This window comes from Echiichthys vipera, assembly GCF_963691815.1.
Source record: "Echiichthys vipera genome assembly, chromosome: 6".
Taxonomy (NCBI): domain Eukaryota; kingdom Metazoa; phylum Chordata; class Actinopteri; order Perciformes; family Trachinidae; genus Echiichthys; species Echiichthys vipera.
In genome coordinates this window covers 24,025,081-24,044,602 of record NC_139831.1, presented here as the reverse complement: position 1 = coordinate 24,044,602, position 19,522 = coordinate 24,025,081, and the positions used below count along the sequence as shown (strand labels likewise).

Below are 19,522 nucleotides of genomic sequence, written 5' to 3'. Positions count from 1 at the left end.
TGTGTCTGTGTGTGTCTGTGCGCTGGCGTGGGCGCATGTGAAAACGTGTCAGTATGTGTGCCTGGCTCTCATCTGGGTCATTATATCCACAGGCATGAAAAAGCGGGTTACAATGACACACATCCCTCCACGTGAAAGGCAAATAGAGAGGGGGAGGGTCTTCATTAAAGCATCAGTCACTTCCACCTGTGACCACACTCTGTCCATCTATCTATCTATCTATCTATCTATCTATCTATCTATCTATCTATCTATCTATCTATCTATCTATCTATCTATCTATCTATTTATCTATCTATTTATCTATCTATCTATCTATCTATCTATCTATCTATCTATCTATCTATTTATCTATCTATCTATCTATCTATCTATCTATCTATCTATCTATCTATCTATCTATCTATCTATCTATCTATCTATCTATCTATCTATCTATCTATCTATCTATCTGTCTGTCTGTCTGTCTGTCTATCTATCTATCTATCTATCTATCTATCTATCTATCTATCTATCTATCTATCTATCTATCTATCTATCTATCTATCTATCTATCTATCTATCTATCTATCTATCTAACTATCTATCTATCTATCTATCTATTTATCTATCTAGCTACCTATCTATCTATCTATCGATCTATTTCTTCTTATTTGCTCTAGAGGAAATTAAAATGGGGAGTAAGGGTGGATTGCGACTAAATTTCCCCAGAGAGAAGAGTAAGAAAACACATACATGTACAAATATCTTGAAGGGCTATATGTTCACTGTAGGTCAATTTATGGAAAAACCTCTATGTTTGTGTTCGTGTGGGTTTACGTGTGTGTGAGTGAGTGTGTGTGTGTGTGTGAGAGAGAGAGAGAGAAAGAGAGAGAGAGAGAGAGAGAGAGAGAAAGACAGAGAGAGAGAGAATGATGGAAAATATTGAAGTCGTCTAAAAATCTGGACGTCTGACTGTTGAAAAGTTTCAGGATGTCAACATGATGATACACAGGAGGGGTCATGGGTGGTCCATCTGAGTGTTTTGGTGCCATTTGAGGGATGCTATTACAGTATGTGAACCACCTCATAGCAGAATTAAATTAAAACCTGAGTAGGGCAAAGCCACTACTGTGGGGGATAAAATAACATAATATGTAGTTATTATCTGGTAGACAATCAATTAGCAAGGCATCATTTTCATCATCATTCTCACCTACCTCTGTGCTAGTTTTTTCCAAGAGAAAAACAACATACCAGTTGTCTCTCACTCACTCAAATTTGCTTCAAATGTGTTATCTCTCTCTGGTACATGACCCCGTGTGGCCCCAGAGTGCTCACTAGTCTTACGGGTGTCAGTGGAAATTATATTTAAAACTCAATTGAATAATGAAACATAAGCAACGTCTGCATAGATATTGTCTATTGGGTGTATTTGAGTGTCAGAAATAAACTCAATGGTGTTTTCCCTTCACCTTCCATCTCACAAAGCAGGTCTTAGCTGTTTTTTAATGTGACAGCTTCTGCAGCATTGTCTGCATTCCCTTCTGAGGAGGGTGGGCACCGCGTCCAGCTAACAAGCTCTATGTGCTGCATACTGTCGCTGCAAAAATGGATTTCTTCTGATAGTAATGACATTTCTAATTACATCAATGCTTTTTTTCACGTTATATTCAATATTTTTTCTAAGTATTGTATTTGGAACGCTTATCACTGACCAAAAATCACAGTGAATTAAAGTTGTTTCACAATTCTCACCAACATTGATTTCACACAGAGCAGGTGGCTGATTTTAACTGAAAAGCTCTGAAAAAATATAAAATATAAAAATAATAATGCACAGTAAAGAGTAAAGAGTAAATAAAGTGATAGTTTGCTAACAAATGTCACATTAAGTTTAATTTAACTTTAAGGTATTCATATGTCAAATTTGTGTCTACAGCTTGTTCCAGTGCTCCCTAAATTGGCAGAAAAGTAAATGAATGTGGTTTTAAAGGTCCCATATTCTGCTCATTTTCAGGTTCATACTTGTACTTTTGGTTTCTACTAGAACATGTTTACATGCTTTAATGTTCAAAGACACATTATTCTCGTATGTGTGTCTGAATATACCTGTATTCACCCTCTGTCTGAAACCCTCTGTTTAAGCGCCTGTCTCTTTAGGGCGCACTCACACTGTCCTTCCGCACCGCGACCCGGGCTTTAGGGTACTTGTCCCCCCTCCCTCTCCCCCCGCGCCCCAGCCCCGTTTATACTCACACTGCCAGGGCCGGCCAATGCTTCTTGCTGTCCATACGTCATCACGCCATAACACGTCACATGCATTGATCTCGTGTGTGTGGCTTTGTTTACAAATCTTTCCACAGACCTCTGAGTTTTTGTGCGTCTTGTCGACTGTTTTTGAATATTTTCATCCGACCAAATCTGCAGTAAACACTCCACCTCCGCCTCACACCAACGCAAACCTTTCACCGCCATTGTTGTTGTTGTTAAATGTCCGCGCATGGTCCGTCGTTCTATTTTCTATGTCCGAACAGGCGGACATAACGCTACTGCCGTAGGGCTCGTGCTCGTGCTCGTACACGTGCGCACGCTCGTGCTCGTACATGTGCAAACGGCTCCGCTAAAGCCCACCTCTTTCAAGCGGGCCGGGGGCGGCCCGCTGTCGGCTGTTATGCGCGGAACGGGTGCACTCACACTGCTTAAAGGTACTAGGCTTTAGCTGAAAAATCGGTTTTGGCCCGGTACAGAACGACAGTGTGAGTGCGCCCTAAGAGTCAGCTCTGATTGGTCAGTGTCTTCCGCATCTGCACTCTCTGTGTCTCTGCACCGTCATTGCAGCTGGGTAATGACTGTAGCAGCACTTTTTACCTTCATGTAGTATAGTTGTGACATCACAACTGTACAGAAGTCCTGACGGCTCGTTTAAAGTCTCAGTTTCTGAATACAGACTGTGTGCATTTCTCTGTAGATTGAATATTTTGATAGTTTCACAGTATTTATATAACTCCTCGATCTGATTTAAAAACATTGTAAACATAGAATCATGGAAATCTCAGTTTCTACTATATGGGACTTACTTGGACTTTTATAGTGGGCTCATTTATGTTCACAGTCATTTTACTTATTATTCAGCCATATCATATAGAACCAGTAAACACGTTCCCCTAATCATACCTGCACCCGATGCAGGACTTCATTTTGACTTCATACAAAACCTCCAGTCAAATGTTCTCTGAACATTATTCTGGACCATCAGTACATTAAAATCTACGATGGATGTGTATTGCTTTATGTGCCTGTGTATAGCAGCCTGTGTGGTACGGTGATGTTAAAGTAAGCTGAAAACTCTTTCAATCTCATTATTCAAATTATGCAACAATAGTCAACATACTGCATCGGGGTAGCATGTTACATCGAGCACCCAAGGGTGCATGCTCCAGCACAGCTTGTACTGCCAGTTAAATTACTTTGGGGACTAAAGCAATACTTTGTGCTCTGTTTAACCACATGCATCGCTCATGTGAATCCATGCTAATGCACATCCTCTTCACAGAGCAGGCTTTATGTCAGTAGCGTCCATGCATTAAACATGGGGCGGTTGAGGGGAGAATACCAATAATTTTGTCATGCAAAATCTGACTGACCATGTTCTTGAATAAGGCCCTTAAAAGCATGAAGGGAAGTACAATCTTGTGGTTAAAAGAGAACACTGACTACCTCAGCGAGTGCTGTTGGTGTCACTTGGAACATAAAGTCATTCTAAATGTTGTGTTGTGTTTAGATAAAGCAAATCAAAATCAGCATGTGGAGGCACAGATTATGTAGATTTGGTCTCAGCAGGGAACAGAGACTGATGGGATGCTGCCGCTTGATCTGTCTGTCTTTAGATGCACGTTCAATATTAGAGGTCAAAGTTCATGGAGATTGTTGTTGACTGTGTGTTTTTGGTAACCGTCCTCTATGCATTGAAGAGCAGGGCTGGATTAACCTTCAAAGGGCTCAAATGTTAATATGAGCAAAATAAGGAAGCATTTAAAGGACTAGCCCACCCCAAAATGACTGAAACTCATGTGACTGAAACTCCTGTGATATTCATTAAATCCAGCACACACATAGTTTCATTTCAACCATCTTTCAAACTAAATGTATTGGGCTTGTCTCTTTTCTGCTCTAAAATCAACATTGCATTTAATTATCAAATTTGATTTGAAGCATAACTCAATAACCAGAAAATTAAGGCCTAGCACTTGAAAAACAAATTGCAGTTTTGGACTTAATAACTCAGTAAAATATTTTATATTTAGACAACTGTTATTAATTTCATTCACAATGAGTCAATAAATATCTATTATTGTAGTATGATGGCATGATGATCAGGTTTCATTCATTGCTCTTCTGCCACACAACACTGGGCTCCTGACTTGCTATCCTCCCTTCCTCCAGCAGAAGGTGCTGTGCATGAATAATCCCCTCCACGTGCAGTCAGATACTGTGACAATGCCCTGATAGCTGCTGGGAGTCTGGGACTTTCCCAAGGTGTGCCATGCCAAGGAAATATACAGTAAAAGAGCGTGATAGGTAACTTATAATACATGTTTGATGTTACTTTATCATTCTTATCAATAATACCAGTGAAATTTAAACGGTGTGTTCTAAGGTCTGATAAGAAACTGTTTCTTTCTCTCCTGTCATTTCTGACTTTGACCCCAGAGGGAAAAATGAGAGGAAGTGTTTGTTTTTATGCATTCGCTTCCTTTTATCTTTATGAGAAGCACGTTCTCAGAACAATATGAAGATAAGTTCATGATAAACAGAAATGTCTTCTCTTTGACCAATTTACTGTAATTCTGGGTTATTCCTGGGCGAAAGGTATGAGGTAGGGCTATGGTTACACCTGCGGTTATAGTAGGAACAGGTTAGAACACTGAGACTCCAGATATCCAGCTCCTGACCTCTGCTGCCCTGCGTGTCTGTCTGGATAACACCATGTAAGTGTGTGTTTGTGTGTGTTTCTGTGTGTGTGTGTGTGTGTGTGTGTGTGTGTGTGTGTGTGTGTGTGTGTGTGTGTGTGTGTGTGTGTGTGCGCGTGTGTGTGTGTGTGTGTGTGTGTGTGTGTGTGTGTGTGTGTGTGTGCGTGTGTGTGTGTGTGTGTGCGTGTGTGCGTGTGTGCGTGCGTGCGTGCGTGTGTGTGTGTGTGTGTGTGTAGACCTTGAGCTTTCTGCTGTGAGACCAGTGAGAAGCTGAGAGAGAAACAGGCGGGTGTCTGGTTTCTGTATTGACTGATGACTGCAGCGGTTTCATTTTGCGTAATGCCAAGTGTCGTGGACTTTTGGGGTAAATCTCACTGAACTGATGACATCTTGTTTTCATTCAAACTGAACAAACCCCATCAGTTTGTTTTAGATTTTGGTCATTAAAAAAATATATGTATATCATTCGTACTAACTCACACATTTCAAAACTGACCTTTTTAGCCAATACATAATATAAAGTGAGTGTGATCATGACTACAATTAAACACCAGGTTAAAGCTGTAACCTTTTTACTCTTTACCCATTCTGTATGAATGGCTTGTTATTAGATGCTAGCTGTTGTTTGCTACCTTTACTGCTAAAGGACAGTACTGACTTGGAATTTCTCTATTTAACAAATGATTTACCAGGAAATATCTCTGTAACTTGGTACTAATTATAAAGAAAAAAGGCCTGTGATGGTGTAACCTAAGAAGTATTTAAGTCAGAGCACAAAGGGCAGACTGAACATGCAAACATGCACAAATGCAAAAAACATCAACAGGCAAGAGTACAGCGCAATAAATATGGAAAGTAAAGATTTAAATATTGATAAATAAATGGGAAATGTATTATAGATTACAGACCATAGCTACAGACCCATAAGATAAAGTGTTACACTCTTCTCTAATTATAGTACTCTTACATTAATAATAATATGAACTTCATTTAGAGAGACTTTTATTCATTGAGAGCAATAAACATGAAACATCCGCAAATCAATAATTGGCACACAAAAAAAACAGCGCTTATAGCATAGAAAAATAAAATTTAAAAAAAAGTGAAGAACAAACAATTCAATAGTCAAATAAATAAAAGAACTGAAGTGCCGAGCAACCAGCCGTAGAAGCAGACAAAATGATTGAGCAAACCATACAATAAAACCCTGAAATAGACTTAAAAATGCCTTAAAAGGAATAAGAATAATGTCTTAAAATGGCGGGATTAGGCGTTCAAGACATGATGCGGGACATGGTGAAAAAAACAGAAAAAGGCTGGTTTAAAAAGATGTTTTAACATTACCTTATATCATTTACCATTATCCTGTTAGGTACTGTCATTTGTTGTTTCCAGCCAATACAACAAGTTTTCATTTACACTCCCAGTACGTCACCTCCAGACAGGTCATTAATAACCAGGAGACACATTAGTCATCTACATAATTCAACTCATCTGTATATCATTATCTATAATTACTCAGAGGCATGTGACTGACATTTACACCACTGGAGTGGACTCATCTGATTTGGCACTGTGAGGCTGAGCGACCACAAAACAATGACCTGCTGGCACCATAAGTGTGTGTCAACAACCTGTTGACGGAAAAATCCTGTGGAATAAATATCCAGACTCCTTCCTGCACATGTGGTGTTGTCATCAGGGGTTTCATACAGGACTTCCTGGAGGAAGAACAATAAAGAAGTGAGGGGGGAGCGGGGGAGAACACTGCTATGCAGAGACTGTCAGATAGATAAAGTTAAACAGAAAAAGACTGAGAATCACTCCCTTTCCCTACGCGGCCACACATGGAAAGGTTACAGAGCCTGTCAGGGGGAATTAAATTCCTTGTGTCCTTGAAAGTAAATGTCACAAGTGAGCAGAAGAGAAACACAAAGCTGTAGAGTTATTTATAGCAGAAGAAAAAACAATTACCTTGATAATATTTAACCAACTAGCTTGCTACAAAGAAGTACAATTTCTTTGTAGCAATGAGATAAGAAGAAAAAAGTGGAGGAAGGAGGAGAGATGAATGCAGTGATGTCAGTCCGTCCCACTCCTATTCAGTAGAAATGCAGCAAAGTGGGGCTGAGCCTGCATACCACTGCTGCTGACGACTGCTCTGAACCCCCCCCCCCCCCCCCCCCCCCCCCCCACACACACACACACACACACACATAAATAGGCACAGTCTCACGTCACACACACTCATCGTACCGCACTCAGAGGCGCTGAAACTCAGCTTGGAGATGCAACTGGCTGGTAGCAACTGAGTAAGTCCACTTTCCCTCTGTGCTCTTTCTTTCTTTCCTTCTTCTTCTCTTTCTCTCTGCGTGTCTGTCTGTCTGTCTTTGTTGTGATGGTCATTCCACGGCCCGTCTAAGTTCATTTATCTCTCTCACACGTCTCTGTCTCTGTGAAAATGGCCAGTGTTTTCTCCCTCTGAGAGACTTTTCAAACTTCTCTCTCAATATGCCACGCACATACTTTTCTCTCCTCTCCCTGCATTTCTTTCTTTCTTTTTCTTTTCTCTGCATGCAAGCGGAGGCAGAAGCTAATCTCAGACCTATTTGCATGTTGGCGCAGAGCCTAACCAGGCACGCCGTTACATTTGAATTACAGAGGCGAGCGTGGTGATGCTGATCTGCCCTTTTCTCATTTAGTCCTCGTGTGATTTCTGTTTTTCTCAAGTGTCTTTTGTGGGATGTGACTGTCCAAAGTTTGTCATGTCGACATCTTGATTTGAATATTTCCCTTGTGCTGCCGTGCCCTTCAAATCTATTCAGTTAATTATAGGAGCAAGTTGTGCAGGTTTAAGACTGCTCCTTGGTATTACATCTTCAAGTCAGGTCCAGTTTATTTGTGTTGCTCTTAGTGGCCGTCTTAAAGGGCTTCACGACTCCTCCATTGTGAAAGAATGAATGAAAACACCCCCACATACAATGAACAATAATGTGAATCGCAAAATTTCATTGAGAAACTGTTGAAGGAGGTGTAATGGTAAATTTGAATATTCCTTTTTCTTTGAGGGGCCTCCTCACCCTGCTTCCCCCCCCCCCTAAGATATCAGATCTCTTTTTGTTTTCTACCCATTTGTGTATTTTAATGTCTAAACCTTGTAATTGCATTTCAAGTTTCGGAGACAGCCAACCGCTCACTGTCTCATGAGGTATTCAAACCCTTTTGCATTCTGAACTTTGTTGATCAGACCTCTTAATTATACTGCAGGATGTCTGTGAAAAGACAAGAGTGTGAACTGTGTTGACTAGACCCCTTGATCAAACTACAGGATGTCTGTGCTGATCAACCCCACAGTAGACAAAGGATGTTATACACGTTCAAGGGGTGGGCTTTCCCTCATGTATAAATGTTCAACGTTCCTTGATGCTCATGGTCTCTCTTCATTCCGAACCGCTCGCATGTTGATTGACCTTTTCTTTGCAAAGAAAATAAAACTTTGTCGGCCGGCAAGAATTCGTTATTTCATTTTTCACCAAGAGCAGAAAATTTCCACGACAGAGGCTTGAGAAGTGCTGGACAAAGCTGAATGAACGGAAGGATGCTGGTTTCAGAATAATAACGCAGTTAAGCCGTCTATGTGTACTTGGAAATAAGTGAATTGAAACTACATCAAGCTTAGAATATGGCTAATGACACATGGCGAAGAGAGTTATGCTGTCATAATTCATTAAGTATTATTTTAAAATGTATTTAAAGCATGGTGCTCCCTCTATGTTCTTTAACTCTTAGATTATAATTATATTTTTTTGGCCTTAAGCAGCTTTTTTTGTAAGTATTTTTAGTTTTTTCTGTTGTTTGTTTTTTTTTTTTTTTCCAGTTTTGTACATGGGATTTAAAATTGATGTTGTTTAAAAAAAACCACAACGCTGCACTCAGTTCTGCATCAGCTGTTAGAGGTAGAAATACTGGTTTTACTGCTCAGTTTCGGCTCAAACCACAGACGTATTCAAGTCCAGGGGGTTGGTTATTGGTGAGTATGATGCTGTGGCTCAACATCTGCCACACCTGAAACACTAACTGGAAAAGCTGATATTTCGCCTTTGTCCGCCTCTACTGATTAACCGTAACATTAGTCCGCCCTCAAGTGCAGATTGGTGACCTGTTATCACAGACACAAATCCTATTGGCTCTCGCTCAGTAACTCGATGTTTTCACAGTTTTCAAAAGTGTTTACAGGGTGGAGACTGCATTATACTGTGTGTTGAAGGTGAAGGTTGACTGTTGAGGGCTTCCTGACTCAGTTACAACTAACTGAACACGCTGTTGATACAGTATATATCTACATATGTCGCGTGTGTTGATAAGCTGCTAAATACAGTGTGTGTGTGTGTGTGTGTGTGAGAGAGAGGGGATAGTGAGACTATTTCAAGTGAACTGTAGCTGTCTTTTGCTCTCTGTCTGCTTCTGTTACCCCCAGATAGCATGCAGTCATTAACGCCCTGTATGTGCATATGTGTGTGTGTGTGTGTGTGCGTGCGTGTGTGTGTGTGTGTGTGTGTGTTGACATACTGAACCTGCCCCTGTTTGCTTTTCAGTGTTTGAAAGCACACACTACATTTGCCATTGTGGCTTATTTGCTTCGGGACTATTGTGTAGTGCCATTTAGAACAGGACTGAATGGAGGGGATCTAAACAATACAGTAGATATAATCTCTCTCTCTCTCTCTCTCTCTCTCTCTCTCTCTCTCTCTCTCTCTCTCTCTCTCTCTCTCTCTCTCTCTCTCTCTCTCTCTCTCTCTCTCTCTCTCTCTCTCTCCTCTCTCTCTCTCTCTCTCTCTCTCTCTCTTCACAACAGGAAACTTCAGAGCTCAGTCGGTTACGGACACACTGTGCCTTCACCTCCAGAGAGATCAACACACTTCTACTGCACAGAAGAAGAGCACTTGACAAAGGACACTACAGTCACCTCCAGCAGTTAGACCGCACCTGATCCCCCATCCTTCAAAGAAAAGGGAACCTGACTCTGGAGCAGGAAAAAGGAGCAATCATACCCCACCACTGAAACACGACCCACCGGGCGGAGAGACACAGGGGCTGACGGCTGTCTCTGACACCCGCGGGGAAAAGAGGCAGAATGCTGGCTAAAATCCTTGAGGACATGTGGGTGGAGCCCGAGGTGCTGGAGGCCCTCAGTGAGGAGCAGAAGAGGATCCTCTTTCTGAAGATGAGAGAGGAGCAGGTGCGCCGCTGGAGAGAACGGGAGGAGACGGAGGAGAGGGAAGGAAGGGACAACAGGCCAAAGAAAGGTAGAGAGTCCTAAACTGGCTTTACTGCACTGGTTTCACTGTGAGAACACATGACACTACATGATGAGAAGGATTTTCTGGGAAAATGTGGCCTTCAGTTACAAAACTGACAGGGGGTTAAATCTGCTCCATGGTCTCATTTCTTTAGATTAAGTCTTCACTTAGACTTAGACTTAGACTTCTCTTTATTGATCGCTTTGGGATGACTCCTGCAAGTAAATTGAGTTTCCAGCAGCTTACAAATCACTTGTGTAGAAAAAAAGAGGTATAAAAACTAAAGACTTAATTAAAGAAATACAGAAAGTAAAAAAAATAGATGGTAAACAATAAACTCTTGGTTAAATATATAAAGTAGAGATAAGAATAAGTAAAATAAAATTCACGGAAAATCAAATCAGATAAGTTAAGTGTAGAGAAAGGTATTAAGTATAAATAGAGATCAAATATATATGACTGTATATGGCCTTGTGTTTAATACAGTGGATAAATGACATTAGCATAAATGAGCAGTAAGACTAAATTATTGCATTGAAGTGGTGGATTGAGTTATTGCAAAAAAAAGAAGAAAAAGTGTCCAGGTATGTAAGAGTAGATTATGAAGTGCACCGTGAGTGCTTTACACTAGTGCGTGTAATACGATAGACAGACTGCAGTACATTTACAGTACACACTTTAACATGCAAATACTTAAGATAATACGCCAAATCGGTCATCTTTAAAGTAGTTGGGGAAGCATGCTTTTTTTGCTTTCTTGCTGAATATTTGATAAGAAGAAGAAGAAAGAAGAAGAATTCCTTTATTAGTCCCGCGAATGGGGAAATTAGAAGAAGAGAAGATAAGAAGAGCCACTCTCTTTTCTCTCCGTTAAATACACCTGCAGCAAGTTAGCTTAGCTTTAGCATAAAGACTGGAACAGCTAGCGTAGCTCTGTTTAAAGGTAAGAAAATCCATACCACCACCACCACCACCTCTAAAGCTGTGAAAAGGTGTAGTTTAACCAGGGTTATTTGCCTGCCATGTTTCATGGGCAGGCTAGCTTTGTCCCTGTTTCCATTCTTTATGGTAATCCAAGCCAGTTAATGTTTCATAGTTTCATATTTCATTTTTATTGCCGGTATACAAGGGATGTTGAGTACTGTAATGATTTGGGGGGTTGGGTTTTTTTTTGCCTTCTAATAGGTTTAGTCACAGGGCTGCAGCTACCACTGATTCAAACATTTTTAGGTAAATATAGATATTAGATAAAGATAAATATCTTTAAATTTGATTATTTTAAGACAACAGATTCATTTTTTTCTGTCCCTGAAAATGACATCCTGGTGGCGTGGAGACTACGAAACAGTACTGAGTGAGAGCAGATTTACAAGAAATGTGGTTTAACAGAGAACTAAAAAAGTCTTCGGGCGGTGGGATGGGTGGCATTGGATATGTGTGACCTCAGTTTTTCTAAAATCCTGGCCGTGTTTACTTCTCATACAGATACCACACATAACACACAAAAAGAAAAAGTGTATGTGCAGAGTATGTTTTCTCTGTAACAATAATTAATTACTATTACTACCATATGGGCTTCACTTAAAGGTCCCATATTGTTAAATGTGATATTTGCACATCTTTTTGATTATGAAAAAGGTGCTATATACAGTAAATACAGTGAAAATATTAAAACGCTCAATCCACAGAGAAATGCACACAGCCTGTATTCATAAACTGTGTCTTTAAACGAGCCGTAGGGCCTTCTGTACGGTTACAGGTAGAAAGTGCTGCTACAGTCATTCCCCGACTGTAATGACGGTGCAGAGTGCAGATGCAGAAGATCTGGAAACGCTGACCAATCAGAGCAGACTGAGCTTTTACAGGTTTGGGTCTTAAAGAGACAGGCGCTAAAACGGAGCGTTTCCGACAAAAGGTGAATACAGGTATATTCGGACAGACGCGATGAGAAAAATAATGTAAATATGTTCTAGTACAAACCTAAAACGCAAATATGAACCTGGAAATGAGCATAATATGGGACCTTTAAAACCCCATAGTCTCTCACTGGCTACCTTATTGGGAGCTGCAAAAACACACATTTATTAGAACAGGTGGTATATGTTTCCCATGTTATCAAGTTGTACATTCAATCCCTTTCACAACTAATTAATGACCATAAATCTTCTGTACTCTGCACATGATACACAATCTGTGTAGTAACACATTCTCATGTTACCAACCTGATTAATTATACAGAGTCTTTTCATTGCTCTGTCAGCAGCCAAGTGTCCCTCTACCTTTCCTTTCTGTCTTACTCATTTCACCCACATTTAAGGTGTTTCTCTGACTCGCAGAGAACTGTGTGTGTGTGTGTGTGTGTGTGTGTCTGTTTGTGTGTGTGTTTCGTGTGTGTGTATGCGTGAGTGCGTGTGCGTGCGTGTGTGTGTGTGTGTGTGTGTGTGTGTGTGTGTGTGTGCGTGCGTGTGTTTGTGTGCGTGTGTGCGTGTATGTGTGTGTGTGCATGTGTGTGTGTGTGTGTGTGTGCGTGTGTGTGTGTGAGAGTGAGTGCGTGAAAGACAGCCTCTGTCAATCGACTTGTTCTCCTGGCTGAAAGCTGAATAAGATTGGGTAAGCCCTGTGGTTTTGGGCGTCGCCACACTTTAAATCTCATATTAAATTACCGTCTTTGTTTACCCAATCTGTGCCACGTCACCTGAGAGGCGGCCGAGTGTGTGTTGTCTGCGTGTGTGCGTTACACAACATACAAACCAGTAAGGCGTCTTTCATTCTTTGTTCACTGCGCTGTTGTCGGTAAATACATGTAGATACAGGCCTATAAATGTCACATAAATACACAATTCAACATTACTTTATCAAGTGCTGCATTTATGGTTAATTTGTGGCTGTGGTAGTGTTAAAGTCTCACAGCTCTGTACTGAAAATGATCTCTATGTCTTGCAATCAGTTATAACTCTGCGTGTGAACATAAAGGTGTGCTGCACAGACAGACCAGTGACATCAGACTGAGACGTCCACACAATGTTCTCATATGTGCTGTTGGGTGACAGTACGCAAACACAAGTCTTTCCCTAAAATATGAAGGGAAACAGGGCTGCCATTGTTCACTGGTTTCTCAGAAATCTGTGCAGTCAGTTCACTGTTGAGATGATTGTCTGTTCTCTGAGGGTCAGTCTGCGCCGACTCCAACTGACAGAAAAGTGCCGCTGTACAAACAGCTCTATGAGGATTTGAATTTTAAAGCCACACCCCAGTCAGTGATGTCATGGCAGGTGTGTTTTTCACCTTTATCAGGTGTCATGGAAAACACCTGTTATCACGCATTGGGGAGCGGGGTTTATTTCTGGCGACTGTGTCACGATGAGGTAGCAATTAAAAATACCCCGTGGGTGTTAATGAAACGGAATAAAGGTTTGTTGTGTTTGGAATTTATTTCTGCATATGAGGTGACGATTACATGATGCGTTACATTATTACATAAGTTATTCCTTTACAATGGTTTGTAGACATGAAGAAAGAAGGGAAGAGTCTTGCAGTCTTGTCATGCAGTGTGTAACAAAACTAAACAAGATGTTGGCTGTTTCCAATTCAAACTTTAGAGGGAGTTTCTGTTAAACTGCCCCAGGTCAAGTTCATGTAGTCCTGCCGACTGTTATTAACTATTTCCTTTCCTTTTGTAGTGATCCACCATTACTTATACAGGCTTTATCAATATTAAATACAAGAGGGATGTTTACAGCGAGACACAATGAATTTAGTCCAATAGAAAGAAACAAAAAGAGAAAAAAGAATAACAGAAAGAGCACACACAGGGAGCAGTGTTCACTGAGAGTCCAAGGTCCATTCTGTTGTGAGGTTTCCCAAACTCTATACTTAGAGGACAGCACCACCTTCTGGATAAAAGCCAACATAACAATCTATGAGCCCACTGCTTTTCTCAGAGACAGTAAGTTTACCAATTTAGTTTTTTCTTTTCTTTTTCTTCCAGCTGACAACAAACACGTGAGGTGGCTGCTGGGTCGGGACGGAGATGTGAGCGTCAGTGTGATCGGAGAGCTGGACGAGTTCAGGTCCTCCAAACTCCTCCAGAGCCTCATCAACAACAGGTAGACACAAAGAGACACAAAGAAGATCTCCTTTTGAAAAAATCACTGATTGACTTTTTTTTTTTTTTTAGTTGACCTAAATGTGATTAGGAAGTATAAAGGCAGACTCTGTAACAACGGTATACGTTTGCTGGCTGTTTATTGTCCAAACAACACAGAGCCTCTTTGGCTTTCAGCAGCAGGAGGAAGATAGCCTAGATGGTTTTCTAATTAAAGGTCCCATATTATCATCATTTTCAGGCTCAAACTACTAGAACAAGTTTACATGCTTTAATGTTCAAAAACACATTATTTTTCTCATCCTGTCTGATTGTATATACCTGTATTCACCCTCTGTCTGAAACGCTCTGTTTTAGCGCCGGTTTAGGCCCAGTCTGCTCAAACTGGTCTGTGTTTTTCCTGGGTCTTTTGCACCTGCACTCTCTCTGCGCCGTCATTGCAGTCGGGAAATGACTGTAACGTCCCTGTAGCAGCACTTTCTACCTATATACGTATAGTACAGTTGTGACATCACAACCGTACAGAAGTCCTGACAACGTGTTTTAAGACACAGTTTCTGAATACAGGCTGTGTGCATTTCTCTGTGGATTGAGACTTTTGATACTTTCACAGTATTTATATAACACCTCTATCTTCTTTATAATAATTTTTTTTTTTAAAAAGACGAGGAAATCTCACTTTTTACAATATGGGACCTTTAACTTAACAAATGAGAAATACTACTCGGTGAACATCAGATGGAAAATTAGATTCAACACATCCCCCATGCCCTCACATAACATCCTGAAAACATGGGTTTTAGAGAAAATGTCCATGTGGTTGTATTTCATAATTTCAAGATCGATTTTTCCAAAATAACTGATGGAAGCAGCAACATCCAGAATGTGCAACTTGATTAAAAGAATGATAAACTCATGTAAGGTCGTCTTACTTTAGTTTTAACGTGACATAAAAGTGATTTCATAAGTGATGGACTGACAGCTTTGTTGTGTAGCTCCTCCTCTTGTTTCTAAACCAACACCAGAACATCCACCTCAACGAAGCCTTCAGTCCCTTTAACAAATGAAATAACTCTGATTGACTTTGATAAGATCAACTGAACCAAAGAGTTTCAGTCCGCTAGCCGTCTCTGCGTCCTAATTGAATTATAGAAGTTATTTGCCATATGACGAACTGGAGGATTGATTCAAAGGAGAGGACGGCTGTCTGCGGGACTAAAAATGGACGTCTTTGTCTTCCAGAGTCCACAGTGATAATATGAATGGCATCCAGACGGTGGACTTGCTGGCAGGAAGAGAGGCCCAGCGGCTCGGCTTTAAAGAAGACATCCAGCTGTCCCTCACAGATGTTAGTGTGAGTGTGTGTTTGTATGTGAGCTTGAAGTTGGGAGGGTAAAATGAACAGTGTTTCAGAGTCTTACCATCAAATTGCGTCCCACTTATAATCAGGATGACCCGGCTTCAACACACGACCAGTGGTCTGAGGAGGACTCCTGCAGCGCCGACGATGACCCCAAGGACCACGCAGAGGACAGCGACAGTGAATCAGGCAGCAGCTCATACAACCTTGGAGACTGGACTCCCCTCTACAGACCCCATCTTAGTAGCCATGGCAACCAGCCACCGCTCAAAGCCCAGCTGTCAGACACAGAGAGGGCCGGCCCACAAGATAGAGGTAACAAAACAAGAGAGAGAGGGAAGAGCTGGAGAGAAACCTGATTCACGTGTTCCACGTCTGTCATTTGTTCCTGTACAGAGTCTCCTCGGGTATATGTAAAGCAGAATCACTACCACAGTGTTAATATATGTCATTACAAGCCAAGGTCCTGCATAAAAAGTAGGCTTTTCGTATAAAAAATGATATGGTCAAACTAATTGTTTGCAAGGGCAAAATTAAAAGGTACTAAATACTTTCTACACCAGCAATAATACATGTAGTCTTTATACAGACTAGCCACTTTTACTTTGTATCCATTTAGATTTTATTATGGGATTATTATCACTAATTAATAAACCTGTAAACAGAACGTTAATGTTGTTGCAGGTCGAGGTGGATGTCATTTTAATTGACACTGTAAACAAAAACACAAAAAAACATCATACTTGATAGGCTGATCATATGTTTTATTTTTTAAGTAACTAATAAGCTGTCAGATAATTGTAGTGGAGTACAATACTGCATGTAAAATGGAAACACAGAAGTAAAGTTTAAGAACCTCAGAATTGCCCAGTGTAGGCTACTTAGTTACTTAACAACACTGTTTACAATACAGTATATGTCATTTGTCAGAAGTGTAATCTACCTGCTCGCTCGCTGTGATCCAATGAAAGCAAGATTAAATGTTCTTCATGAAGGTTTTAACCCAGACATGGAAACACTGACCAATCAGAGCAGACTGCTCATTTGCTAGAGGGGGTCTTAAAGAGACAGGCGCTAAAAATGAGTGTTCAGACAGAGGGTGAATACAGGTATATTCAGACAGACAGGATGAGAAAAATAATGTGTTTTTTGAACATTAAAGCATGTAGACATGTTCTAGTAGAAACCAAAAATACAAGTCACAATATGGGACCTTTAATGCTGAATAGAGTCAACTATTAGACCATCAGCTCTGAGCAAACACTGACCCTGAATATGACTTGCAGAGGTGATGTTACTCAGATCTCGCATTCTCAATTTTGCTCATCTCTCCTCTTCTCAGAGACCATGTGTTGTGAAGAGAGAAAGTCAGACTACGGAGGTCGCGTGGCGCAGCTCAGGAAGGCATTCACAGATGATCCTCACAGCACACCTGCCTACACCAAACCCCCTTTACCTGCCAAACCCGCTCACCTACAGAAAAGAAGCACAGCCTTGATCCATTAAGACTGAAGGACCTGTCCAGCCTGCTCCGAGAGGACACTGTGACCCCGCAGAGGCAGAGCCTGCTGTACTGAGCGTTACGAGCCCTGAGCACAAAATAATGTCTCCGTTTGATACTGGTGGACCAGGCTGAGGCCATATGCACCGGAGGAACAGGAACCTTACTTGAAATTGCGCGGTGAACTGAGATGCACTTTGTTAGGGCCTTGATTCACGGACCGAGACTACAGACAGAGAAACGTCTGCGAGGGGGGCGGAGAGAGAGAAAGACTTGAAAGCTTTTCAACCAAAGTCAACCAGAAAGATAAAACCAAGCAGCTTTGATGTTGCGGAGTTCAAATACGCTCACATAGTTTGTGTGATTGACAGTCAGACTCAGAGAGAGATGTCCAGACACACACACACATACTACTGATTACAGGGGGGGAAACACTGTGGTGCATTGCTAAATGAGTGTTTTATTATTCAGAAGTCACTGGTTATTGGGAACTGCAACATGTATTTTCATTCTTCTGTACTGTTTAAACGCTTTAACATGTTTTAAATATAGTTCATGTTACTTGTCACTGTGCTGTTTTAACACCGTTGTTGACAACATCTTCATCCAGAAAATCAATCACAATGGTGCAGGGCTGAATTAATGGTAAATAATGAACAGGCTGCACCTAAACACACACACACAGAGTCGCACACCCACACACAGACACACACCCACACACACACACACACACACACACACACACACACACACACACACACACACACACACACACACACACACACACACACACACACACACACACACACACACACACACACGCACACACACAAACACAAGGGTTTTGCTCTAGGACACTTCAACATGCTATAAAAAGGGAAATCGAACCATGACTGAGATATTGTGACCCCATATGTGCCTTCTGTTGATGTTTTGGCTGGAGTTATTCAGAAACAGTAACTATGAGGGTAAATGGCTGACTCATATCTTAAAATTGAGGATGTTTACATCAGGAGCTGTAGTTCTTTTTATTATCTATTCATGCTTTGATGCAGACTGAAATATCTCAACTCCTATTGTTACCATATTTGTACACATGTTTATGTTAGGCAGAGGGTGAATCCTACTGAGTTTGGTTATCCCGTGACTTCTCCTCTAGCACCAACAACTGTTCCAATATTTTTGGTTAAGGACCAAATAACTAGTGACATTTGTGCCAGCCTCAGCTGCACTTTGTGTTTAGTGCTATTTGTCTAATATTAGCATTCCAACATGCTGAACTAAGATGGTGAACATGGTGAAAAAATGATACCTGCTAAATATCACTGTGCCAGCATTGTCATTGTGAGCATGTTAGCAAACTGCTGTTAGCATTTAGCTGAGAGCAAGATTGAGTCATGTTAAAGGGCAATGATTTTAGTGGACCAAAAGATGAAAGTAATTTGACAGGCAAAAACTATTTTGAATGTCTACGGTCACATTAGAGGAAGGACCAAACATCTAAGTGTTTTTTTTTTTACTCCTCTGTCTGTTTGTGTCTTTAGATTTCCTCCTAAATTCAATAAATTAACATTATATAATACATCATTTGCATACCTAACCATAAAACGTCAGAAACCTTGTGATACAAAAAACAACAACTGTCTTAATGTAAGTGATCGACTAAGTTTCATGGTGATATATATTCATTAAATGTTGTTTACTGTAATGCTCCCACTAATAAAGGTATGACTGTTAAAGTTGTACTCCATTAGATTTGAGATACGTTGTTTCTAGCGGCCTCTTTGGCGGTAAGATGTAACTGCAGCCTGTTCTTCCAGAGCCTCCATTTTGTCACGTTCACGGTCACCATGTGTTTGAACTTTATTGAAACACATTCCATACAAATCCATACATTTCCTATTACACTCATTCCCTTACTACAAGCCTGACTCAATTTTCGATTACAAGTGAACGCAGCATAACCGTTGGTGCCGTTGTCAGCAGTGTCACTAAGATGGCGGCTTATTCACATCTCGCCCGCAAATGTCGCCACAGACACGGATATTGGAATAATCAGCGACGAGGCGAGTAGAAGTGCTTTCATTAGTGGGTCATATGATTAATCACCCTTTTTTTTAACTCACTCTTTCATAGATAGGAGCTTAAAAGACAATTAAATAGATGAACATCTTACAGAAAACAACTGGAATTGGCCCTGTAAGTTCATTATCAACCATTGAAAAAGCAGTTTGACAAACTTAACACAAGGATCCTTTTTCAGAGCTATCAGCAACATCTCAAAACCGCTATCATGTGACTGAA

The 19,522-nt window shown here is 40.8% G+C and overlaps 1 protein-coding gene across 2 annotated transcripts; it reads left to right on the top strand.

The window, feature by feature from the left end:
• Positions 1–7,185: 7,185 nt before the first annotated feature.
• Positions 7,186–19,019, top strand: LOC310948207 (uncharacterized protein). Of its 2 annotated transcripts, none has more exons than XM_083915253.1 (6): positions 7,186–7,264; positions 9,808–10,258; positions 14,241–14,358; positions 15,600–15,705; positions 15,807–16,032; positions 17,060–19,019. In XM_083915253.1, the coding sequence occupies exons 2-6, from the start codon at positions 10,087–10,089 to the stop codon at positions 17,221–17,223; spliced, it is 786 nt and encodes a 261-aa protein (XP_083771379.1). In that variant the 5' UTR covers positions 7,186–7,264; positions 9,808–10,086; the 3' UTR covers positions 17,224–19,019. The 2 variants fall into 2 exon arrangements, with proteins under 2 accessions (XP_083771379.1, XP_083771378.1); XM_083915252.1 differs by having other exon boundaries at positions 15,600–15,711.
• The last annotated feature ends 503 nt before the right edge of the window (positions 19,020–19,522 follow it).

Excerpts from the sequence above, each read along its gene's own strand:
- LOC310948207 (XM_083915252.1), top strand. The coding sequence starts at position 10,087 with ATGCTGGCTAAAATCCTTGAGGACATGTGGGTGGAGCCCGAGGTGCTG. Across the intron at positions 14,359-15,599 it reads CAGAGCCTCATCAACAACAG|AGTCCACAGTGATAATATGA; the intron begins GTAGACACAAAG and ends TTTGTCTTCCAG. Across the intron at positions 15,712-15,806 it reads TGTCCCTCACAGATGTTAGT|GATGACCCGGCTTCAACACA; the intron begins GTGAGTGTGTGT and ends ACTTATAATCAG.